Here is a 27,794-nt window from a genome sequence, read left to right on the forward strand (position 1 = left end):
AGGTGTGTGTTGTCTGAAACCTATGATTTGGGATGGGTGGATTGCTATTTTTGACTTTTCTGAGCTGGATTTCTTAGCCTTTCATAGGTGTTTGTTGTCTGAAACCTATAGTTTGGGATGACTATTTTGCTATTTTTGACTTTTCTGAGCTAGGTTTCTTAGCCGTTCATAGGTGAGTGTTGTCTGAAACATATGATTTGGGATATTTAATTTGATATTTCAGACTTTTAATAACCGGATTTCTGAGTCTTTCGTAGGTGTGTGATGTCTGAAACCTATAATTTGGGGGTGTGTGGGTTGCTTTTTTTTTACTTTTCTGAGCAGGATTTCATAGCCATTCGTAGGTGTGTGTTGACTGAAACCTATGATTTGGGATGGTTAATTTGCTATTTTTGACTTTTCTGAGCTAGATTTCTTAGCCTTTCATAGGTGTGTCCTTTCAGAAAATTATGATTTGGGAAGTATAGTTTGCTTTTTGGACTTTTCAGAGCTAGGATTCTTAGTCACTCATAGGTGTTTGTTGTCTGAAACTTCGAGTTTGGGATGAGTAGTTGGCTATTTCAGACTTTTCTGAGCTAAGGTTTCTTAGTATTTCGTAGGTGAATGCTGTCTGAAACTTATGATTTGGGATATAGTATTTCGTATGTGAATGCTGTCTGAAACTTATGATATGGGATATGTAAATTACTATTTCGGGCTTTTCTGAGTTGGATTTCTTAGTCTTTCATAGGTGGGTGATGTCTGAAACCTATGATTTGGGATTTGTAGTTTGCTATTTTCGACTTTTCTGAGCTAGGTTTCTTAGACTTTCATAGGTATGTGTTGTCAGAAAATTATGATTTGGGATGTGTAGTTTGCTATTTAAGGCTTTTCTGAGATAAGTTTTTCTAGTATATCGTAGGTGAATGTTGTCTGAAACCAATATTTTGGGAAGAGTAGATTGCTATTTTTGACATATCTGAGCTAGGTTTCTGAGTCTATCGTTGGTGTGTGTTGACTGAAACCTATGATTTGGGATATGTAGTTTGCTATTTTTGACTTTTCTGAGCTGGATTTATTAACCTTTCATAGGTGTGTTTTGACTGAAACCTATGATTGGGATGAATGGTTTGGTTTTTTTGTCTTTTTTGAGCTAGATTTCTTAGTCGTTCATAGGTGTGTGTTGTCTGAAACTTATGATTTGGGATGTCTAGTTTGCTATTTTAACTTTTCAGAGCTATAATTCTTAGTCCGTCATAGGCGTTTGTTGTCTGAAACTTCTATATTTGGATGATTAGTTTCGATATTTCAGGCGTTTCTGAGCTAAGGTTTCTTAGTCTTTCCTAGGTGAATGATGTCTGAAACTTATGATTTGGGATATGTAAATTACTATTTCGGGCTTTTCTGAGTGGGATTTCTTAGTCTTTCATAGGTGTGTGTTGTCTGAAACCTATGATTTGGGATGGGTGGATTGCTACTTTTGACTTTTCTGAGCTGAATTTCTTAGCCTTTCATAGGTGTTTGTTGTCTGAAACCTATAGTTTGGGATGACTAGTTTGCTATTTTTGACTTTTCTGAGCTAGGTTTCTTAGCCTTTCATAGGTGAGTGTTGTCTGAAACCTATGATTTGGGATATGTAAATTAATCTTTAGGGCTTTTCTAAGCTAGATTTCTTAGTCTTTCGTTGGTGTGTGTTGTCTGAAACCTATGATTTGTGTTGGATGGATTGCTACTTTTGACTTTTCTGAGCTGGATTTCTTAGCCTTTCATAGGTGTTTGTTGTCTGAAACCTATAGTTTGGGATGACTAGTTTGCTATTTTTGACTTTTCTGAGCTAGATTTCTTAGCCTTTTATAGGTGTGTCCTTTCAGAAAATTATTATTTGGGATATGAAAATTACTATTTAGGGCTTTTCTGAGTTGGATTTCTTAGTCTTTCATAGGTATGTGTTGTCTGAAACCTATGATTTGGGATGTGTGGGTTGCTATTTTTTGACTTTTCCGAGCTGGATTTCTTAGCCGTTCATAGGTGAGTGCTGTCTGAAACTTATGATTTGGGAATGGTTAATTTGCTATTTCCGGCTTTTATTAGCTAGGTTTCATAGCCTTTCATAGGTGTATGTTGTCGGAAAATTACGATTTGGGATGTGTAGTTTGCTATTTGAACTTTTCAGAGCTAGGATTCTTAGTCCATCATAGGTGTTTGTTGTCTGAAACCAATAGTTTGGGATGACTAGTTTGCTATTTCAGACTTTTCTGAGCTAGATTTCTTAGCCGCTCATAGGAGTGTGTTGTCTGAAACTTATGATTTGGGATATGCAAATTACGTTTTCGGGCTTTTCTGAGTTGGACACTTCTAAATTTTTCCACACACGAAAACTTACACACACACACGTCAAAACTTACACACAAAAAATCTTAGACACACAAAAACTTACACACACACACACATACAAAAACTTACACCCACACGCAAAAACTTACACCCACACTCAAAAACTTACATGCACACAAAAACTTACATGTATACACAAACTAACACACACACTAAAACTTACACACACGCTACAAAACTTACAGACACACAAAAAAACATACACACACACACACACACACACACACAAAAACTAACACAAACACACGATAACTTAATCACACACGCGAAAACTTACACACACACACACACACACACTCACACAAAAACTAACACATTCACACTAAAACTAAAATTCACACAAAAAATTAAATTCACACAAAAACTTACACACACACACACACACACGAAAACTAACAGACACACGCCAAAACTAACACACACAAAAACTAACACACACACACAAACAAACACACACACAAAAAAAACTTACAAATGAAAACAACAAAAAACTAACACACACAAGCAAAAAAAATTACAAAAAAACAAACAACAAACCAAAAAAAAAACTTAAAACAAAACAAACGACCAAAACAAAAAAACAGAAAAAACATAATAAACATCAAACTTAAAAACCAAAAACAAAAAACACAATTAAACACACACACACACAAAAACTAACAAACACACACGCACACAAAAACACAATAAAAAACACACACAAAAAAAAATACATCCACACAAAAAATCTTAGAAACAAAAACAATTACACACACACACAAAAAAACTTAGACACACATTCAAAAACTTACATTAACACAAAAACTTACACACACACACACACGTCAAAACTTACACACACGCACAAAAACTTACACACACACAAAAACTTACACACACACAAGAAAAGTCAGCGGCGCTTTCCTGACCCGCGGCGCATCCCTGCGGCGCATCCTGCGGCGCTTTCCTGGCCCACGGCGCATCCCGGCGGCGCTTCTCTGGTCCGGGGGACCTTTGGTGGCCGGAGGAGGGCCTTTGGGGCACAGGGAGGGCCTTTGGGGCACCGGGAGGGCCTTTGGGGGTCCGGAGGGGCAGTTGGGGGCCTGGGGGACATTTGGGGACCGGTGGTGGGCCTTTGGGACCCCGTTGGTCCTTTGGGAGCTCGATGGGCCTTTGGGGGGCCGGGGGAGGGCCTTTGGAGGTCTGGGTGGGCCTTTGGGGGCGCCGGTGGGCCTTTGGGAGCTTGGGGGGCCTTTGAGGACCGAGGGCTTCCTTCGGGGTTGGGGTAGGAGGATTGGAACCCTTTGGGGTTGGGTTAGAGGACCTCACAACACTGTTCAAATGAAACTTGTGTATTATAACGACCACACTCAAAACCTCTTCCAAAATCTCTTCAAAAATCTTATTTTAAAATGTCTCTATCTGTTTCGCCGAAATAGTTCCATAACCTGTCTAAAACGGTTTCGCCCAAATAATCCCTAAACGTAAATTCAGCGTGTTCCTTTGCTATTGGCATCTCTGCGCTAACGCATTTCAAATTAATAAGAAACCTTTTCGCGCGCTAAAACAATTCATCGCTAAGATGTTTCTTGCCTAATTGTTTCCATGACCTTTGGTTATTAATATCTTTTGGAGTTCGACCAAAAGAGTTGTTCCCGAGGCAAAGACATTAATGATTTGGATCTATTCCTGGAGAAATGTTTCTAGGCGAAAATTTTTAAAGTCTGACAGATGATGTCATTGATTGATTGATCTGTCAAGAAAGGGGAAATTAATTTGTTGTTTCTAAGGGGAATTATTGATTCACGATAGGTGAATAGAGGTCGACAGCATAGGTGTTCCACGGTCGATGTTTTTGCTGTTGTAAGTGCACGCTCTCAGCGAATGTCAATGTCGTTGTTGTTGTTGTTGACACACTTCGATTACGCAATCAATTTCTAGGAAATTCACTTCCCCCTCGAGTCCCAGATCAATAACATGGCTCCTGTTAGAATTCAATGCGCCTGTGCAACCTTCGTCCCGGAGCTATTACACATAGAAACAACAAATAAAGCAACCTTGGAAAAAGAGGTCATTGACCCCATTACGTAATCTTTCTCCCTAGGGAGGCTATGCCCTTATTAGGAGCCCCGTCAGCATTAAAAATGCTGACAGAACCACGTGGTTCTGTCACAAGTAACACCCCCTCCTCTACTCGTGACGTCATTAGGAGGACCATAAGTTCGAAACGATCACCCCTGAGAAAAAAAAAAATTATCCCAAACTTTGGACCTATTTAGATTTTTTTCCGGCCAGAAAATGGTAGTATACCAATTTTCAGAAATAAATATTGAGTCGTTTTCGAAAAAAAATTAAATATGCATATTGAATGTATATATACTCAATTGTTACTCGTTTAAAGATTGAAGGCATGTACGTCATTTTTGTAAGTGAGTTCGAGTATAGCCCTGATCAACTTTTTAATTTACTTTAGTTGGAAAATAATTTTTTATCAAATGCAAATCTTTTGTCATGCTCTGATAATGTATGAAAACAAAAAACCCAAAGTTTTTCTTGCATTTAGTAAAATCAGTGAGCCTATATTCCTGTGTAAGATAACCACCAGTTAAAGACTTGAACCACCAAGACCTAGATAAAATGTGGAATACAATGATGAACAGTTTTGAGTACAGAAATTACAGTTACGACAATAGAAGTGAATTCGGAAGAGAAGAAGACCTAGAAATGTGTTCATATTTTGAGAAAACAATTCTTTATTATGGCAGCTCGGTATTATCTCCTGACAATGAGATAAGTAACCAATGCAGAATTAAAGAAGAAAAATTAAATTGTGGTGAAGATTTAGCGAGAAGAAATCGTGCTTTGTATTCGACTGTGCTTGAGAATGAGATAGCCAATCAGATGCTAAAAAATATAGAGTCAAGAAATTCTGAATTAAGCTCTAAGTTTCAAAAGACACGTAAGTATCTTTTTAAGGAGGATAAGGATAGGATTTTGGCTGAATTATCTAATTTGTATTTGATAAACAAAAATATGAATGAAAGGAGGTCAGAAGAACTCGCTGCCATTGCTACAGATGATATTGATTGGCATAAAGTCGTGAAAGAGATAAATTTCAAACTATCACAGGAATATGACATTGATTGGTGGCAAAACTTTTGGATCAGGCACGCTCAACCCAGATTGCTTCATGTTTCAATAACTAAATCTGATGAAGAGATCCTGCAGAAGCTGATGAGAAATTCGGAGTCAAAGGTTAGTCAACTGGTTGAAGAACTAAGTGGCAAATATCCTAAAAAAGGATGGAATAAAAAATGGCTGGAGAAGCAGATAGAGCGATTGACTGCGGAAATGGAAATAGCTTCAAAACCGGGCATAATTGATTCAGTCAGTGATATAAATGCTGTCCTGCCGTTCAGATATGTCGAAAGTGAACTTTTTAGGCGTTTTAAAGGATATTCGTATCACCATATTAGAAAAATTCATAGCATAATTCAAGAAAGGATTCCGAAAAACGCAAAAGCTTTCACCAGAATAGAAGATGCACTTATTATCATTTATTTTCAAGAAATGGAAACACTTGAAACTGAGCTTGAGAACAAACCAAACGAAGAAAATAAAGCATATCAAGAATCCTCCCCCTGTATCAACAGGACTTTGGAGTCCACTAAGAGGAGGTACCAACAACTCAAAGAGCGTGGTTATGTTGATGAATATCAGAATAATGATTGGAGTCTTGAAGATGACAAACGTATTCTTTATAGTTTGAAGAGATTTTCTAAAGCAGTCGAAAGATATGATGATTCTGCAGAAACTAGACTAAAATCTATATTTCCAAAAAAGTCAGTTGAACAAATTGGACGTCGATGTCGTTTCATAGCCTATCAAAGGGATGCCGAACATAAAGAAACGGAGAAGTTCAATCAGAATAACAGTCTAAATGATGATGTTATAAATCAAGTTGGATGTTTTAATATTAAAAAGTTCAGGACAATTCTTCAAGGCATTAATTACCTTGAAAAGACAGAAGAGAGAACTGCGCTGCGAACAAATTTAAAGGAGTACTGTAAGCCCTATTTTGTCCGTGTTGGAAGGGCTAAATCGGAATATAGAAACCCGTCTTGTTCATTGTTCTCTAAAGAATCTCGATGTGGAGCAGTCTTACTGGCGAGATATCTTAAGTTCTTTGAAGTGGATTCTCGTAACTTTTTTGTAGCTTACGATAAAATAGATGGTAATGTTTATGATTGTTTTTGTACTTATCCAAAGCTGGATACATATGTTCCCCACGCTATGGTAGAACACCTTGTTAAAATATTGAGGGAAGGGGAGTTTGTAGAAAGAGACCCTTATGAAGAACCCTCATTGAAAAAAAGAAGATTAATGGAAAAAATTAAAAATCAGGGCCAAGTTCAAAACAATTCAGTTCTACAAGGAGAATGTGAAATTGAGGAAGCCGGTAGTCATGCGGAGCAAATTAGAAATGAAACAGACATAACAGCTACAAAGACTGTAAGTGATAATCCAACTGAGAATGATGTAAGGCTTGTAGAGCAAAATGAAGATTCTATGATACAAAATCAAAATCTGGTGAAACAGAGTGTGCAAGAACTAAGCAACACATTACACGAGACATGTTACCACCCCCCAAATGTGCCAACTTTGCTATTGTTAAGGTCTCTAATTCATCATATGGATTCCCTAGGAAAAATGGCATCTCAGAAGCAGGGCCTATGCCAGAGTAGCTTGGAACTGCAAGTCACAGATGACATTCCAAGGCGGAAACCACAGTATTCTCAGTATCTTCTTACTCGTCGACTTCAGTCACTGCTTTTTTGGCCAAATCGGATGAACAAAGAATCACCGCCTGCATCGCTGGAAACAGCCAAAGAAAGTCTGGAAAACGAACGAAAAGACGTATACATTAAAGGAAGAAGGGGAGGGCTTAATCGAACAGGCATTAAACGGTTGAAAAAGAGCGAATTAAGTAGACGTAGAAGACTAAATATGCTAAAACATTGCCATGGAATGGATGACTTGAAAAGTAAGCCCGAAGAGCCGCGCCAAAAGAGGAAATACACCAAAAGACCTAAAGAAAAGGTAGAAATCAAAATTCGAAAGTCAACTAGGTGCCATTTGAGTTAGATTTACCTTCAATTATAAACACGCCTCTTCTAACAAGACTCTGAAAAATACTTTGTCTACGCTTCCGATCATTGAAGAAAGTGCAGTTGAAAAGTTCACAAGAAAATCAAAGAAATGACTGTGTATTTGGGAATTTTTTTTCAAATTCATACAAAAAGGAGATGAGGAATTTGTGTATACAGTGAATAACAAATGAAAAGCAAAAAAACTTGCAAAAAAACACCAATAAAACAATTTTTTTAACTAAAAACACAAAATTAAATTATTCGAGAGAGTTTAGGCCTCCTCTCTTTACATAGCTTCAGTCATGACTAACAAAACAGAAGAATTATTCTTTCAAGCTACCTGGATTGATTCAAAAGTGGTACAATTCATTGTTGCAATTAAATAAAAAAAAACGTTTTTCGACAGAAAGTAAGGAGCAGCATTAAAACTTAAAACGAACGGAAATTATAACATATATGAGGGGGATTGCTCCTCCGCAACACCTCGCTCTTTACGGTAAAGTTTTTTAGTACTTTAAAAAAAAAACTTCTTATTGTTCTAATTAAACGAATCTTATGTTTCAAGAGTCGTTCTTAAAGAACTGGGATGAAATTCAAACTTTAGCGTAAAGTGTGAGGTGTTGAGGAGGACCAACTCCTTCATATAACTCGTTTTAAGTTTTAATGTTGCTCCTTAGTTCCAGTTGAAAAAAACTTTTTTTTATTTAATTTCTGATCGTTTTTCTAAATAACGCCAGGAAATCCGGCTCCACCTTCACAGAAATATCCCTCCTCCCCACCGATATATTCTCTAGACAATTCAATTCTGGTGACAATTTACCTTGGTGAAACTCAAAAATTTATCTGGTGAAAATAGACAAAGATCTCCACACGTAAAATTGAGTCGGCATAGAGAATCCTGGAAAATTTCTCCAGTGTAAAAATTTCCTTTAGAAATTCACCCCCTGGAAGCTTCCCTCTCCATGGACAATTCTCCCCGTGGAAAATCCTCTCAGCTGAAAATTTGCCACCACCCCCCCCCTGAAAAATGTGTACATACTTCCCAATAACAGATACTATAGGTAAGCAATGGGCGAATTTTACAGCTTAAAGACCTTTCCCCAGGCGCTGTGGGGGCCATGATATCTCCAAAGGCATAGTTATTCGGCCGTACAACTATGCTGAACAAAATGGCTATATGACAATTTTGAACGAACGATTTTGAGAAGAAGGGACGTGGGAGGGGGTCCAGTCTTTTTGGTCACTCAAAAAGGGTTCTAGAAAACTTTTAATTTCCGTTCTTGTGAGTCCTTTCCCGATATTCTAGGACCACTGGGTTGAGACGATCATACCTGAAAAAAAAACACGCATCCGTTGTCTTTCTTCTGAAACAAAAATCCACGTTTTTGTATAGGAGCTTGAAACTTTTACAATAGGGTTATCGGATTCGCTCAATATGATGGTGTGACTTTCATTAAGATTCTATGAATTTTTGGGGGTGTTTCCCCATTTTTCTGAAAATCAGGCAAATTTTCTCAGGGTCATAGCCTTTGACGGTAAGACTAAACTTAATGAAACATATATATTTGAAATCAGGAACATAAGCCAATTCTTTTGAAATGTCTACTGTTGTCAAAATTCTCTTTTTTAAAGTTTCGGTTACCATTGAGCCGGGTCGCTCCTTGCTTACAGTTCCTAACCACGAACTTTTCATATTTGCTCTTTGTTCTGCTAATCTTGTATTACTTTTGAGACTGGGATTATTTTGATTGGCTCCTTGTTTTATTTTATTGTGTATTGTATTGTTTCCCATAATTTAATTTTTGTACATAGGGTCAGTAGCCTATATGTACTCGCCCAAGTCTCTATTTTGGGATGTATTATTATTTAAGTTTCGTTTATTTCAATTGCTTATTTTTATGTTCTAGTTAAAAAATGTGTATTATCGATGTGATATTTTGAGTAAGTTTATTTTCTTTGCATTTGTTTTCTATTGTGTTTTGCTGATGACGGCTGTTGAGCTGAAACATTTGAATAGATTGTACAGCTTGATTGTTCACTGTTTTTCACAGCTGATGTTTTCAGTTTTCAGTTGTTTTCAGTTGTTCACAGCTGATGACGGCTGTTGAGCTGAAACATTTGAATAGATTGTACAGCTTGGTTGTTCACTGTTTTTCACAGCTGATGTTTTCAGTTTTCAGTTGTTTTCAGTTGTTCACAGCTGATGACGGCTGTTGAGCTGAAACATTTGAATAGATTGTACAGCTTGGTTGTTCACTGTTTTTCACAGCTGATGTTTTCAGTTTTCAGTTGTTTTCAGTTGTTCACAGCTGATGACGGCTGTTGAGCTGAAACATTTGAATAGATTGTACAGCTTGGTTGTTCTTGGATTGTTTTCCCAAATTCCTCATTATCTTCTCCTTTTTTTGTATGATACAAAGACAATGTGATCTTCGTCATTACTTTTTTCAAATTCCAAAATAAAAAACTTAAAACGAGATACTATTTATAGGTTTAAGATAATACATAAATATTGATCAGGCATAAATCACCTTGAGTTCAAAGTCTGCTTTTATGTTTGGTTTACATTTGGGTTACATTTTTACATTTGGTTTACATTTTTGTGATCAATACAATTTAAACATTTTATTCAAAGAAAGCATTCGTGACAAACGGAAAATCTCTAATACAAGAGTAACGTGAAAAAGAATCAATCTTTCTTTTTAACACAACTCTTCGGAAATGAAAAATTTCATTTATTCGCATTTTCATTAAACTAATACGATTTACAGATCAAATATTTAAAGGGCAATCGGTAAAAAAAAAATGTGGTTGACAAGGTTCCCACAAAAATAAATTGTATTTTTTCATCCTGAGTTCAAAGGTTTACATGTTGCCGTTTTTGTTCCGTCATTTATACTTGCTAAACGCCACTTAAATAAAAACTACAGGTCTTGTTTTTACAGTATGAAACATTTCTGCCCGCATATCTTCGGACCCTTCTCCTGCTAAAGTCAAAGCGTTTTTGCTGTAATTGGCACTATTTTGTGCTGTTGGGGAGGCTAGCGATCAGAAGCATTTAGCAGAACAGAGGCGTACTCCGGGTATATCTTTGAGGGTTGTTGGTTAGAACTCTAAAATATAAATGCGTGCCTAACTTGAATCTACTCGTAATTATGAAGAACAGTTGAAATAAAAAGAATTAGGTCTATTTAAGACTTGTGCAAAAAAAAAAAAAAAAATGCGAGTAAAACAATATGCAAAGCATTAATCACTCTCCCCCGCCATTAAATATGTTTTAAAACCACACTGACTATACGTGAGGTTTGAAGAAAAGTTTGAAAATGATTTAAAAAGCAAGAAACGAGTGTGATTCCTGAGTAGTATGTACATATTGAATTTGCCAACGCCCCTAGGAATTTCTACGTTATTCTATAGAAGCTCTACACCTTTTCAAAGAGAGTGAGTATTTGACATTTTTGCAAAAAGGGATTCGCAAATTGGACACTATGAACGATATTAATTAATGTTTTGAATAATAGGAGCGTGAATGATTCTAATTAGTGATTGGATTGTATGACGGTGGAGAAAAAAAAAAGGATTAAACTGATTAACAGTTAAGGTAACCCCGATGGGTTTTTTAACTCAGTTATTTTGTTATAAATTTGAAACAACATCAGTATAATAAAATGACTAATGACGATAGAATGACATTGTGAGTTGACCTAGCTTTACCTCTCCGATGTGTCAATTTTGGAGGGAAAATCAAAAATGCTCAGAATCGAAAATAAATGGGATCTGCCTCAAGGGCAAGGCTCAGAGGCCCATTGTTCCACAATTTCTGAGGGCAGGGGAGGGGGGGGGAGGGTCAATTTGGGAGGGAAAACCAAAAATGCTCAGAATCGAAAATAAATGGGATCTGCCTGAAGGGAAAGGCTCAGAGGCCCCTCCTTCCTCCATTTCTGAGGGCAGGGGAGAGGGGGAGTCAATTTTGGAGGGGAAACCAAAAATACTCAGAATCGAAAATAAACGGGATCTGCCTCAAGGGGAAGGCTCAGAGGCCCCTCCTTCCTCCATTTCTGAGGGCAGGGGAGTGGGGGAGTCAATTTTGGAGGGAAAACCAAAAATACTCAGAATCGAAAATAAACGGGATCTGCCTCAAGGGGAAGACTCGGAGACCCTTCGTTCCCCCATTTCTGAGGGCAGGGGAGGGGGAGGTCAATTTTGGAGGGAAAACCAAAAATACTCAGAATCGAAAATAAACGAGGTCTGCCTCATGGGGAAGGCTCAGAGGCCCCTCGTTCCCCTATTTCTGAGGGCCGGGGAGGGGGCGGGGGAGTCGATTTCAGAGAGAAAACCAAAAATACTCAGAATCGAAAATAAACGGGATCTGTCTCATGGGCAAGGCTCAGCGGTCCTTCGTTCCTCCATTTCTGTGGGGCAGGAGAGGGAGGGGGTCAATTTTGGAGGGAAAACAAAAAATACTCAGAATCGAAAATAAACGGGAATCTGCCTCAAGGGGAAGGCTAAGAGGCCCTTCGTTCCCCCATTTCTGAGGGCCGGGGAGGGGAGGGGGGTTTAATTTTGGAGGGAAAACGAAAAATACTCAGAATCGAAAATAAACGGGATCTACCTCAAGGGAAGGCCTGGGCTGATGTTTGCAAGTCGAAGAATTTTTCTTTGTTGGTTTGAATGTCTAAAGTGCCTGTCTTTCTCTGTTTACATGTCTGATTCTTTTTGTTTGCATGTCCGGGTTGGTGTTTGCAAGGCCAAGTTGGGTTTTCAGACCTACGTTTTTTTTAGATTTTCGTGCGTGTTTGGTTCCCGGGGTTTATTATTTGAGAAGTTAACTTTAGTATTTCGTGATTTGACGTGCTTGAAATCATGAATTAGAAAAGTTAATTAGCTGTTTGGGTTTTCAGACCTAGTTTTTTAGATTTTCGTGGGTGTTAGGTTCCTGGGATTTATTATTTGAGAAGTTAACTTTAGTATTTCATAGTTTGACCTGCCTGAAATCATGAATTAGAATATTTAATTGGCTGTTTGGGGATTTTTAGACCTAGGTTTTTTAGATTTTCGTGTGTGTTTGACTCCTGGGTTTTATTATTTGAGAAGTTATCTTTAGTATTTTGTGGTTTTACGTGTCTGAAATCATGAATTAGAATAGTTAATTAGCTGTTTGGGTTTTCAGACCTAGTTTTTTAGATTTTCGTGGGCGTTAGGTTCCTGGGATTTATTATTTGAGAAGTTAACTTTAGTATTTCGTATTTGACGTGCCTGAAATCATGAATTAGAATATTTAATTGGCTTTTGGGGATTTTCAGACCTAGGTTTTTTAGGTTTTCGTGGGTGTTTGACTCCTTGGGTTTATTATTCGAGAAGTTAACTTTAGTATTTTGTGGTTTTACGTGCCTGAAATCATAAATTAGAATATTTAATTAGCTGTTTAGGGTTTTCAGACCTGGGTTTTTAAAAATTTCATGGATGTTTGACTCCTAGGGTTTATTATTTGAGAAGTTAACTTTAGTATTGTATGGTTTTACGTGCCTGAAATCATGAATTAGAATAGTTAATTACCTGTTTTAGGTTTTCAGACCTAGTTTTTTAGATTTTCGTGGGTTTTAGGGTCCTGGGGTTTATTACTTGAGAAGTTAACTTTAGTATTTCGTGATTTGACGTGCCTGAAATCATGAATTAGAATAGTTAATTAGCTGTTTGGGTTTTCAGACATAGTTTTTTAGATTTTCATGGGTGTTAGGTTCCTGGGATTTATTATTTGAGAAGTTAACTTTAGTATTTCGTATTTGACGTGCCTGAAATCATGAATTAGAATATTTAATTGGCTGTTTGGGGATTTTCAGACCTAGGTTCTTAGGTTTTCGTGTGTTTGACTCCTGGGGTTTATTATTTGAGAAGTTAACTTTAGTATTTTGTGGTTTTACGTGCCTGAAATCATAAATTAGAATATTTAATTAGCTGTTTAGGGTTTTCAGACCTAGGTTTTTTGGATTTTCGTGGATGTTTGACTCCTAGGGTTTATTATTTGAGAAGTTAACTTTAGTATTTTGTGGTTTTACGTGCCTGAAATCATGAATTAGAATAGTTAATTACCTGTTTAGGGTTTTCAGACCTAGTTTTTTAGATTTTCGTGGGTGTTAGGTTCCTGGGGTTTATTATTTGAGAAGTTAACTTTAGTATTTAGTGATTTTACGTGCCTGAAATCATGAATAAGAATAGTTAATTAGCTGTTTGGGTTTTCAGACATAGTTTTTTAGATTTTCATGGGTGTTAGGTTCCTGGGATTTATTATTTGAGAAGTTAACTTTAGTATTTCATGGTTTGACTTGCCTGAAATCATGAATTAGAATATTTAATTGACTGTTTGTTTGGTGTTTGTTTCCTGGAGTTTATTATTTGAGAAGTTAACTAGTATTTCATGGTTTGACGTGCCTGAAATCATGAATTAGAATAGTTAATTAGCTGTTTGGGTTTTCAGACCTAGTTTTTTAGATTTTCGTGGGTGTTAGGTTCCTGGGGTTTATTATTTGAGAAGTTAACTTTAGTAAATCGTGATTTGACGTGCCTGAAATCATGAATTAGAATAGTTAATTAGCTGTTTGGGTTTTCAGACATAGTTTTTTAGATTTTCATGGGTGTTAGGTTCCTGGGATTTATTATTTGAGAAGTTAACTTTAGTATTTCATGGTTTGACTTGCCTGAAATCATGAATTAGAATATTTAATTGACTGTTTGGGGATTTTCAGACATTAGAATATTTAATTGACTGTTTGAGGATTTTCAGACCTAGGTTTTTTAGGTTTTCGTGGGTGTTTGTTTCCTGGAGTTTATTATTTGAGAAGTTAACTTTAGTATTTTGTGGTTTTACGTGCCTGAAATCATGAATTAGAATATTTAATTAGCTGTTTGGGTTTTCAGACCTAGTTTTTTAGATTTTCGTGGGTGTTAGGTTCCTGGGGTTTATTATTTGAGAAGTTAACTTTAGTATTTCCTGGATTGACTTGCCTGAAATCATGAATTAGAATATTTAATTGGCTGTTTGGGGATTTTCAGACCTAGGTTTTTTAGGTTTTCGTGGGTGTTTGTTTCCTGGAGTTTATTATTTGAGAAGTTAACTTTAGTATTTAATGGTTTGACTTGGCTGAAATCATGAATTAGAATATTTAATTGGCTGTTTGGGGATTTTCAGACCTAGGTTTTTTAGGTTTTCGTGTATGTTTGACTCCTGGGATTTATTATTTGAGAAGTTAACCTTAGTATTTTGTGATTTTACGTGCCTGAAATCATGAATTAGAATAGTTAATTAGCTGTTTAGGGTTTTCAGACCTAGGTTTTTTAGATTTTCATGGGTGTTTGTTTCCTGGGGTTTATTATTTGAGAAGTTAACTTTAGTATTTCGGGGTTTGACGTGCCTGAAATCATGAATTAGAATAGTTAATTAACTGTTTGGGTTTTCAGACCTACGTTTTTTAGATTTTCGTGGGCGTATCTGATGAAATAATTTGGGTCGTATGATCAATTTAATTTATTTTTTAATGCACTAGTTTTTCAGTAAGGACATTGGATATCCTAAAAGTGTTTAATTCAAACTTTTACCTTGACCATCGATGTTGTTAGCAGAATTTCAAAAGGATCATTTATGAATGCTGGCGTATCTGATGAAATAATTTAGATCGTATGATCAATTTAATTTATTTTTTAATGCAGTGATTTCACCTCTTGGATATACGGTACAGATACTTCATTCAAGAAATTATGAAAAAATCGCAAGTAAGTAACAAACTCTGTATTGTTTTCACCTCTTGGATATACAATGCGGATATTTCATTCAATAAATTATGAAAAAATTGTAAGCAAGTAACAAACTCTTTCCTGAAGTCACATCTTGGATACACAATGCAGAAACTTCATTTATGAAACTATGAAAAAATTGTAAATAGGTAAGTAACAAATTATTTCCTGAAGTCACCTCTTGGATACACAATGCAGAAATTTTATTAAATAAATTAGGAAAAAAATTGTATGTAAGCAGCAAATTCTTTCTTGAACTCACCTGCTGGATAAACAAAAAGACATTTCGTTCAAGAAATTATGACAAAATTGTAAGTAAGTAGCAAATTCTTTCTTGAAGTTACCTCTTGGATACACAATGCAGAAATTTCATTTAAGAAATTATGAAAAAATCTTAAGCAAGTAACAAAATCTTTCCTGAAGTCACCTCTTGGATACACAATGCAGAAACTTCATTTAAGAAACTATGAAAAAAATTGTAAGTAAGTAACAAATTCTTTCTTGAAGTCACTTCTTGGATACACAATACAGAAATTTCATTAAAGAAACTATGAAAAAATTGTAAGTAAGTAGCAAATTCTTTCTTGAATTCACCTGCTGGATAAACAAAGACATTTCGTTCAAGAAATTATGACAAAATTCTTCAAAACTTCAAGAAAGAGTTTGTTACTTACTTAGAATTTTGTCATAATTTCTTGAACGAAATGTCTTTTTGTTTATCCAGCAGGTGAATTCAAGAAAGAATTTGCTACTTACTTACAACTTTTTCATAATTTCTTTAATGAAATTTCTGCAATGTGTATCCAAATGGTGACTTCAAGAAAGAATTTGTTACTTACTTATTTACAATTTTTTCATAGTTTCTTAAATGAAGTTTCTACATTGTGCATCCAAGATCTGACTTCAGAAAAGAGTTTGTTACTTGTTTACAATTTGTTCATAATTTGTTGAATGAAATATCCGCATTGTATATCCAAGAGGTGAAAACAATAAAGAGTTTGTTACTTACTTGCGATTTTTTCATAATTTCTTGAATGAAGTATCTGTACCGTATATCCAAGAGGTGAAATCACTGCATTAAAAAATAAATTAAATTGATCATACGATCTAAATTATTTCATCAGATACGCCAGCATTCATAAATGATCCTTTTGAAATTCTGCTAACAACATCGATGGTCAAGGTAAAAGTTTGAATTAAACACTTTTAGGATATCCAATGTCCTTACTGAAAAACTAGTGCATTAAAAAATAAATTAAATTGATCATACGACCTAAATTATTTCATCAGATACGCCCACGAAAATCTAAAAAACGTAGGTCTGAAAACCCAAACAGTTAATTAACTATTCTAATTCATGATTTCTGGCACGTCAAACCCCGAAATACTAAAGCTAACTTCTCAAATAATAAACCCCAGGAAACAAACACCCATGAAAATCTAAAAAACCTAGGTCTGAAAACCCTAAACAGCTAATTGACTATTCTAATTCATGATTTCAGGCACGTAAAACCACAAAATACTAAAGTTAACTTCTTAAATAATAAATCCCAGGAGTCAAACATACACGAAAACCTAAAAAACCTAGGTCTGAAAATCCCCAAACAGTCAATTAAATATTCTAATTCATGATACGCCCACGAAAATCTAAAAAACGTAGGTCTGAAACCCAAACAGTTAATTAATTATTCTAATTCATGATTTCAGGCACGTCAAACCCCGAAATACTAAAGTTAACTTCTCAAATAATAAACCCCAGGAAACAAACACCCACGAAAATCTAAAAAATCTAGGTCTGAAAACCCTAAACAGCTAATTATCTATTCTAATTCATGATTTCAGGCACGTAAAACCACAAAATACTAAGGTTAACTTCTCAAATAATAAATCCCATGAGTCAAACGTACACGAAAACCTAAAAAACCTAGGTCTGAAAATCCCCAAACAGCCAATTAAATATTCTAATTCATGATTTCAGCCAAGTCAAACCATGAAATACTAAAGTTAACTTCTCAAATAATAAATCCCAGGAATCTAACACCCACGAAAATCTAAAAAAAATAGGTCTGAAAGCCCAAACAGCTAATTAACTATTCTAATTCATGATTTCAGGCACGTAAAACCACAAAATACTAAAGTTAACTTCTCAAATAATAAAACCCAGGAAACAAACACACACGAAAACCTAAAAAACCTATGTCTGAAAAACTCCAAACAGCCAATTAAATATTCTAATTCATGATTTCAGGCAAGTCAAACCATGAAATACTAAAGTTAACTTCTCAAATAATAAATCCCAGGAACCTCACACCCACGAAAATCTAAAAAACTAGGTCTGAAAACCCAAACAGCTAATTAACTATTCTATTTCATGATTTCAGGCACGTAAAACCACAAAATACTAAAGTTAACTTCTCAAATAATAAACTCCAGGAAACAAACACCCACGAAAACCTAAAATCCTAGGTCTGAAAATCCTCAAACAGTCAATTAAATATTCTAATGTCTGAAAATCCCCAAACAGTCAATTAAATATTCTAATTGATGATTTCAGGCAAGTCAAACCATGAAATACTAAAATTAACTTCTCAAATAATAACTCCCAGGAATATGACACCCATGACAATATAAAAAACTATATCTGAAAACCCAAACAGCTAATTAACTATTCTAATTCATGATTTCAGGTAAGTCAAAACACGAAATACTAAAGTTTACTTCTCAAATAATAAACCCAAGGAAAATAACACCCACGAAAATCAAAAAAACAAGGTCTGAAAAACCAAACAGCTAATTCACTATTCTAATTCATGATTTCAGGCACGTCAAACCATGAAATACTAAAGTTAACTTCTCAAATAATAAACTCCAGGAACCTAACACCCACGAAAATCTAAAAAACCTAGGTCTGAAAACCTTAAACAGGTAATTAACTATTCTAATTTATGATTTCAGGCAGGTAAAACAACAAAATACTAAAATTAATTTCACAAATAATAAACCCTAGGAGTCAAACATCCACGAGAATCCAAGAAACCTAGGTCTGAAAGCCCTTAACTGCTAATTAAATATTATAATTTATTATTTCAGGCACGTAAAACAAAAAAATACTAAACTTAAATTCTAGAATAATAAACCCCATGGGACAAACACACACCTAAATTTAAAAAAATTAGGTCTGAAGATCCCCAGACTGACAATTAATTATTTTAATTCAATATTTCAGGCACGTCAAATACGAAAGAATTAAGTTAACGTCCGAAATAATAAACCAAAGGACCCTAACACCCAAGAAAATCTAAAAAACTAGGTCTGAAAACTCAAACAGCTAATTAACTATTCTAATTCATGATTTCAGACACGTAAAACCACTAAATACTAAAGTTAACGTCTCAAATAATAAACCCCAGGAGTCAAACACACACGAAAACCTAAAAAACCTAGGTCTGAAAATTCCCAAACAGCTAATTAAATATTATAATTCATGATTTCATGCAAGTCAAACTATGAAATACTAAAGTTAACTTCTCAAATAATAAATCCCAGGAAAAAAACACCCACGAAAATCTAAAAAACCTAGGTCTGAAAACCCAAACAGCTAATTAACTATTCTAATTCATGATTTCAGGCACGTCAAATCACGAAATACTAAAGTTAACTTCTCAAATAATAAACCCCGGGAACCAAACACGCACGAAAATCTAAAAAAAACTTAGGTCGGAAAACCCAACTTGGACTTGCAAACAGCAACCCGGACATGCAAACAAAAAGAATCAGACATGTAAACAGAGAAAGACAGGCACTTTAGACATTCAAACCAACAAAGACAAATTCTTCGACTTGCAAACATCAGCCCAGGCCTACCCTTGAGGTAGATCCCGTTTATTTTCGATTCTGAGTATTTTTGTTTTTCCCTCCAATTGACTCCCCCACCCCCACCCCTGCTCTCAGAAATGTGGGAACGAAGGGCCTCTGAGCCTTCCCCATGAGGCAGATCTCGTTTATTTTCGATTCTGAGTATATTTTTTTTACTCCAAAATTGACCTCCCCCCTCCCCTGCCCTCAGAAATGGGGGAACGAAGGGTCTCCGAGTCTTCCCCTTGAGGCAGATCCCGTTTATTTTCGATTCTGAGTATTTTTGGTTTTCCCTCCAAAATTGACTCCCCCTCCCCCCTGCCCTCAGAAATGGAGGAAGGAGGGGCCTCTGAGCCGTCCCCTTGAGGCAAATCCACTTAATTTTTTATTCTGAGAATTTTTGGTTGTCCCTCCAAAATTGACTCCCCCTCCCCCCGGCCCTCAGAAATGGCGGAACGAGGGGCCTCTGAGCCTCGCCCTTCAGGCAGATCCCATTTATTTTCGATTCTGAGCATTTTTGGTTTTCCTTCCAAAATTGACCCTCCCCCCCCCCTTCCCCTGCCCTCAGAAATTGGGGAATGAAGGGCCTCTGAGCCTTGCCCTTGAGGCAGATCCCATTTTTTTTTGATTCTGAGTATTTTTGGTTTTTCCCCCAAAAATGACCCTCCCCCCCTCCCCTGCCCTCAGAAAGGGGGGAACACAGGGCTTCTGAGCTTTGCCCTTGAGACAGATCCCCTTTATTTTCGGTTCTGAGTATTTTCGGTTTTCCCTCCAAAATTGACACCTCGGAGAGGTAAAGCTAGGTCAACTCACAATATCATTCTATCGTCGTTAGTCATTTTCATAGACTGATGTTGTTTCAAATTTATAACAAATTACCTGAGTTAACAACCCCGTCGGGGTTACCTTAACTGTTAATCAGTTTAATCCTTTTTTTCTCCACCGTCATACAATCCAATCACTAATTAGAATCATTCACGCTCCTATTATTCAAAACATTAATTAATATCGTTCATAGTGTCCAATTTGCGAATCCCTTTTTGCAAAAATGTCAAATACTCACTCTCTTTGAAAAGGTGTAGAGCTTCTATAGAATAACGTAGAAATTCCTAGGGGCGTTGGCAAATTCAATATGTACATACTACTTTCCTTATAGTTGAAAAAAGTAAAAGTGGAAAGACGAATGAGTTATTTTGGGAAAGACCTCTGCCAAACTGTTCTGAGTGCTCAACACACGAAAAAACTCTATCCTTTTGAAGTGAACTATGGAAAAACAGTAGAAACGCCGGCTATTGTGTTTCCTCTGTGTTCTTTGTGTTCTATGTTCGTTACAAAAGTATAGTGTTTTTCGTTTTGTTTTGTCTTTCTGTGTTGAGCACTGAGGACGGCTTGGCGGAGGTCCTTGCCGAAATATCTCTTTTGTCTCTCCGCTTCTGCTTTTTTTCAACTGCCAAGAAAATCACACTTTTTTCTTGCTTTTTTAGTTAATTTTTTTTTTTTAAGCGTCACCGTCATTAAAGGCCTCTTATGTAAAAATGTTGGGTTAGGCAGAGGTGAGAAATACAAATTTATCGCAAAAAGACACATAAAACATAGTTTTCGAAACCGTCAAGGAAAGTTAATGAAAAATATGAAAAAAATAAGAAAAATAAGAAAAATAATGTTAACGTCCACTCGATAATATAAACAAAACTCAACGAAAGAAAAAGAGTAAGAAAAATGCCTTACTGAAAAAAAGAAATCATCAGTCCAACTGATATTAGTCTATTTATTAAAAATACCTTAAAAGGCCCTTCAACCCCAAGAGCCTTAGCCTGCAGACAAACACATAAGCAATACTTTTTAATTTAGGTGACGGTGACAAATTTGGAAATTCAGAACAGTAAAAATATATGAAACACATCAGAGAATTATAAACACTTTGAGAGTGCTTATGAATACATTCCTAAAGCTCTCCCTCCCCCCGCATAAATCTGGTGTTAATTACCTAATTATGAAAGAAAATGAAGAATATTATATTGATAAAAATGTTTAATTTTAAAATTTGATATAAAGTCTTAAAGCATTTATGTGTCGATAAAATGTCACAAGTGAAAATTAAGAAAAATAAATATTTCTCAAGTTCTATTTTTTGCTATTTTTACATTTCCTATCTTTATATTTTTGTTTTGTACCAAAGGCACAATATCTCTAATAATTGTTTTTTTTTCTTTTTTTTACTCAGCCATGTGGTCCCCGGAATTTTGAGATTTCTGCAATGTTTGCTCCTATGTCTAATATTTTGCGGAGTTTTTCTAATTTGTGTTTAAATTATAAAAATATAAAATTATATGTGCTTGCTGTTTTTTTTTCATATTGAATATGTGTGATCAGCATTCATCAGAAAAAATCAATAGGCACAGCAGAGCACAATAACTTTAATTCTGTCATTTATTCTATCATTTCTGCCATTTTTTCTATCATGTATGTAATTCATTATATCAGTTCATTCCCTCCTTATAGAAGGGGCTCTAAAATATGTTTATTTTTAATTCTGTCTTTTATTCTATCATTTCTGCCATTTTTTCTATCATGTGTGTCATTCATTATATCAGTTCATTCCCTCCTTATAGAAGGGGCTCTAAAATCTGTTTAGTTTTAAGGTTTCCCGTAAATTTCCCGTTTATTCTCCCCTAAAAACGTACCTTCGTACGTTTCGTCAGTTTCTGCTGTCTTCAACGAATTGAATTTAATTTTTATGGCATTGTGACGTTTACAAATAATTTTTATTGACAATCTGTTTTCCAGGATTTATTAAATCAAATGAAAACTGTGATTTTCGTTACGTCATCAACTGGAGATGGAGATGCACCGGACAACGCTGTTGAATTCTATAAACAGGTGCGGGATGCCTCGTCCCTATCCCAGATTCGATTTGCTTTACTAGGTAATTTGTTTTTGTTCTTTTTTACTCGAATAGATAGGCATACCATAATAAATAAATATAATCCCACATACCTTACCATTTATTGTATGCTTTCAAAAGGCCGTACCCAGTATTTTTTTTTGGGGGGGGGTATACTCAAAGATTTTTTCGGGGGGCGGGTACACAAACAACCTCAAAAAATGCATAAAAAAAATTTTTATATCCATTTTTGTTACGTTTTTACGAGGCTGACAAACATTTTGGGGGGAGGTTCAAACCCTCCTACCCCCCCCTGGGTATAGCTTTGTGCTTTCAAGTAATAACTGCTTGTTTATTTGCTTTTTTTCTGACATTTTGAAACACTTTAAGTCAAGATATTCCCAAAATACTAACAGAGAAACATAGGGAGTACTTGTAAAAATCTCGTGATTTGGAATTATCCTTCTATTTAGTAGCTTAGAATTTCAAGCTATTCAGGTGAAGTTTTGCTTTTTGTTCGAGCCATCCTAGCCAAATTGCTGGCGCGGTGGACTAGCAACTCTATATCCTTCGGCTCAGGTGTTCGAGTTCTGGTGTCGATGATTATATTTTTTTAGACAGGGTCAGCGGTATTACTCTGTAAGTGCAGCCAGTTTAGATCAAGCTCCAAAGGGTATCTAAGGAAATCTGGTGAAAAAATACGAGAAGTGTGGGACGATTCGTCAATGGTGCAGATAACTCTAGGTACAGTACAGAACTCCATCTCCAGAAACTTTGTCCAAAAAAAGAAGCGTATAGTCTTCCGTGAGGATTAGAAATTTTTGTTACCCTTCCAGTCTGCACAAAGTTCTAGGTTCCCTTCCCCCTTTCACCCCCCCCCCCCATATGTACAAAAACAACTACCGATTGTGTAAAGTGCAGTATTCGTTTGTCTTCAGGTTTTTCATATCCGTTATGTAACATCACGTGACTGTTTTCAGAGCTGTTGATTAGAGATTGGCTCAGATTTACGGATATAGGTAATTGTATAGGTAGGTTTATCTGTAATTTGACTACCATTTTCTGTAATGTTTCTATTAACTAATGGAACGAAATTATAATTTCAGGATTAGGGGATAGTAACTATACAACATTCCTTGGTTTTCCAAAAGATTTCAAGAAAACTCTTGAAGATAAAGGAGCGAAATCCTTTTATACGTCTGGCTGGGCTGATGACGCTGTTGGGTAAGTTGTTTATGTATATTTTTCATTAAAACGAGAAGGAAGATTCTTTGTAAATACTGATGAAGCAGTTTCAAACATGAATCTTTAAAGCTGCATATGCTAGGGTATTCCAGTCCCCTTAAAATGCCCTGAGCACCGATTAAGAATCAATTAAAAAGCAACAGTACGTGTCACTCCTGGGGAATCAGAGACCTGAAGCTAAAATATTCTTTTGGCGCTTTCTTAAATACAACTTGAAACTATTTTATATTGTCAAATGCATCGTAACCAACCTGTTAACGTCTTAATTAACGGGCATCGAAAAGGTGGTACCTGTTGGAACTCGAATCACGCAACCAAATTGGACTAATGACTTCTCAAACACCCACCCCACAACCAGTTTTGAAAAGAAAGGTAGACGAATTGCATCTTTTTTGAACTGAGAAGATGCGAAGACTACAAATCTGTATAATTGGAGAATCAAATTAATCCCATAACCCCCCCCCCCCCTCCTTTACAGAGATTTCTAGAACCAAGAAAGGTATATGGCACCTTTTGAACTGGAATCATGGGGCGGTTTTCAGTGTGTATGATTAAGGACCAAAGTGACGAGTGGAGCTTTTAACATCCTTACCCTTCCAAGTTCCAACTAGTCAGTCTAGCCAAGTGGTTAAGGCGTCAGACTCAATATCTGGTCCCCATATTGGGTCATGGGTTTGATTCTCACACTTGACTACCCTTCAACTCATTTTCAAATTTTAGTTGAAATATGTGCATTCTGCACATCTTTTTTTAACCAGTATCGGTCAAAGATTTTAACTGTATAACTAGATGCACAAAGTGGTCATGTGGTCCCCCCAACACCGACCCTTACCACCAAATTTTCATCAGAAAGTTAGACATTAGCTTAAACCCTCTTATGTCTCCAGAAATACTTTAGCCAGTGTTAAGGACTCTCCAGTTTTTATGTTATCCTGTTGCCGCCGGCACATCTTTTCACTTGGGTGGCAGAAACGTATTATGAGGTCGAAGATGGAGCTATGACTGGGATGTGAGGCATAGGATGTTGTTGGGATGATGCTTCCTCCTCGATCATGTTTATTGTCACTGGAAAGCTGTCCTGAGAGTTCCCAAGACAGTTATCCCATTCTCAAGGCATGGCTTAGATATTACCGTCGGCGTTGGCGAATGACATCAATATTTTTCGGGCCTTAGCATTTGAGACTTAATTTTTCTAGTGTATGTTCAAGATTCAACGGAGATATATATTTTCAGAGGCCAAGATCTGATTTGTTGCTTCCCATTAATATGTCTGCGTACGTCAGAATCGACAGAACATTTCTATTGAAGAGTCTAAGTTTGGAATAAAGTGAGAAGATGTTTGATCGCCAGATTCCCTTCATCCTATTGAAAGCTCCACTTACTTCGCCTATACGGGAAACTACTTCGGCAATCTGTCATCCTTCATGCCCAAAAACGTGCCCTAGCCATCTCAAAATTTCTCTCATTATAGCCCTAGAAAGCGGGATTGAACCACATTATTTGGACAGCTAACTTTTTAAATACGGTCAGTCAGATAGGTACCCAAAACAATCCGTGGACAATTTCTATGAAAAACATCTAACAAATCCTTCTCCGTCTTTCAGAGTGCCCACACTTCAGAACCATAGTTGACCACTGTCGCGATTGGAGCTTCTAGTACTATAATCTTGGTTCGAAGACTTATCTACCTATTCTTCCAATTTTTTTTTTAACTGTGAAAAAACACCCTGGGCCTTGATTATTCTACTTTTAACATCTTCACTGCGCCCACCGTCTTTACCAATAATACCTAGGTAAGTGAAACTACCTAAAAATACCTAGGTAAGTGAAGCTGTCCACCTGCTACTTCTATTACAACTAAGCCTAAGGGTATTAAGGTAAAAATCTCAGGGGATGTTGAAGGAATGTTTAACTGTTAATATTATCAAAATATTCTGTACAGGCAGGGTGTCAGAAGGGCGTATCAGCAAGATCCCTGGAACTGCTTAGGGTATTAAATTAAGACTTTCAGGGCATGTTGACGGGCTAACCAAAATGCGTTATGTGCATACCACTACACTTGTACTGCTACTATGATTATCACTGTTACTATTTAAGGGCTAAGTGCATCAAGACAAAAGGGGGTGTTGAACTAAATGTTAATACACCACGCGCATCCATGTTGTCAAAAAGACATATCAGGAATATCTCAGTAACGGATTAGAGTATTAACTTAAAACTTCAAGGCCTTTACGAGTGAGGTATTGAACTAACAAAAGGGCATTATATGCATGCTAATATTACTGCTCCTCTATGGGAGAGGGCATTGAGATAAAATCGGCGTGGAGTATAAATTTGAGACTTTCAGGGGATTTTGAGGGGATGTTAAACTGATGAAAGTGCACACTATGAGCACAATACTACTATTACGATTACTGAGGCTAAGATTATTAATGAGATACATACTATTTGTATGCATATTGTCAAAAAGGCGTGTCAAAAATATCCTAGGAACGGCGTAGTGTTATAAACTGAAACTTTCAGGGCATGTTGAGCGGGATGTTGAACTAACCAAACGGCATTATATGCATACTACTACTACTACTATCGCTACTCGTCCTATTAATACTACAACTACTGTTACTATTACTTCAAAGGTTAGTTTTATTAAAACGAAACTTTCAAAGAATGTTGGAATAAACTAAATCCACCACACTATGTGCATGCAGGTTGTGAAAGGGCGTCTTTTGACTTACCTTGCTGCTTCAACTTGAATAGATCCAAAGTTCCAGTAGGGCTAAGAGTGCCATAAGTTTTAGATGGATCCAGATGGAGACATATTTGCTGGCCCTTATATCCCATTTCTAAATGCAAAACTTGAAGTCAATTTGCCTCATCTCATGCAGTTCTCCGATATTCTTAGCTCGATCACAACAAACCACTCTTGAGATTTCACATATATGCCATTTTGATAACCTGGATATGTGGTTTCTTTCAATTAATGACCAAAAAGAACAATCTTTGGTAAACTGTCATCCTTAATATGTTCCCCATCTACCTCAGCCTTTCCTTCATTATGATTTTTGCCAAGCTTGAGATGTATATTCTTAAGATTAATCACCGCAAAAAAAAAAAAAAAAGAAAAAAAGTCTTGGAGATAATGCTATGACTCCCTCCTTCCGTCTTGTATTGCATCGTCCTTATTCACATATGGCTTGTCTTATTTTCGCTCGTACTTTCGATTCTGTGTTTGCTCCTCTCCTCTTAGTATCACTAAACAGGAGTAGTAGGCTATGCCCCCTAAATTTTTTAAATGCCACATTGTCAATCGCACTCAACGAAAAACACTTTGTGTTTGGAGCTAGTATTTTATAACCTCTAACTGTATAGCGAAACCTGGAATAACTTTTGACCCCTATTAAATGGTATTTAGTGTATACATAATATACAAGGAAAAGACTTCGGCTTTTTCTTAGCTAATGAAATCATGGTTGCAGCGATAGCTACAACTAGTAAAGAACGAACCATATATATATATATATATATATATATATATATATATATATATATATATATATATATATATATATATATATATATATATATTATCTCGATTAGTCTTAATAGTAATTATATAAAAATCCCCTCTTCCCTTCTCAACACATCACTCTTTACGCTAAAATCTTTTAGTTCTTTTGAAAAAGTTTCTGATTAAACTGCCCTTGTGTTTCAAGAGTCGCTCTTAAAGAATAGGAGCAAAAAGTAAAACTTTAGCGTAAAGAGCAAGGTATTAAGGAAGAGGCATTCCCCCTTAAATACATATTAATATCCTTCATATTAATATCAATATCCTTTACATATTAATATCATTTTGAATTTTAATGTTGCTCGTCACTTTCAGTGGAAAAAAACTTATTTTTAAATTTAATTTCTGATCATTTTTTAAATAATACCGAGAAAACCGGCTCCTCCTCCATGGAAAATACCTCCATGGAAAGTTCCTCCCATGTAACCTCCACTCAGTCATTTCCATTCTTGCTGAAAACGCCCCCCCCCCCTCCCTGAAAACTTTTTTGCAGACGATTCCACCTGAAAAATTCTTTTTAGCATACTTTCATTTAAACTAAAAATTAATTTCTGATTGTTCTTCAGGTCATGCCGGAAATCTCCCCCTCTAAGAGAAATTCTTTTCTGGTAATCACCATGGAGAATTAAGTGAAAAGTTACTCCGCAGAAAACTCCTCCATGGAGAATTTCTCCCACGCAAAATTCCCCATGGCAATTTTTTCGTGAAACACCCCCCCCCCCCATAGAAAGATCCTCTAGACAATTCCAGAAGGAATGAAAATTTCCCCCGGATAATTCCCCTTAACATCTCCACATGTAAAATTGAGTCGGTAAGGAGAAAGTATGGCAAATAGAAAAAATGTATAGGAATTCTGGTAAATTCACCCAGTGTATATTTCCCCTGGAAACTTCACCTCCCCACTCACGGAAAATTCTCTATTAGAAAAATCCCCCCAGCACAAAATTCACCTCCC

The 27,794-nt window shown here is 36.1% G+C and overlaps 1 protein-coding gene across 5 annotated transcripts in view; it reads left to right on the top strand.

Moving 5' to 3' along the window:
* LOC148942486 (methionine synthase reductase-like) overlaps window positions 1–27,794 on the top strand; it is a 166,197-nt gene that overhangs the window by 69,161 nt on the left and 69,242 nt on the right. For all 5 annotated transcript variants that reach the window (XM_089102487.1, XM_089102489.1, XM_089102490.1 and 2 more), the window contains 2 exons: window positions 21,933–22,071; window positions 23,136–23,253. In XM_089102487.1, the coding sequence (XP_088958613.1) occupies window positions 21,933–22,071; window positions 23,136–23,253 (257 nt within the window). The remainder of the gene's footprint in view (window positions 1–21,932; window positions 22,072–23,135; window positions 23,254–27,794) is intronic.

The sequence above is a fragment of the Artemia sp. Qi Xiang Cuo genome, chromosome 16, assembly GCF_049724085.1.
Source record: "Artemia sp. Qi Xiang Cuo chromosome 16, ASM4972408v1, whole genome shotgun sequence".
Lineage (NCBI taxonomy): Eukaryota > Metazoa > Arthropoda > Branchiopoda > Anostraca > Artemiidae > Artemia > Artemia sp. Qi Xiang Cuo.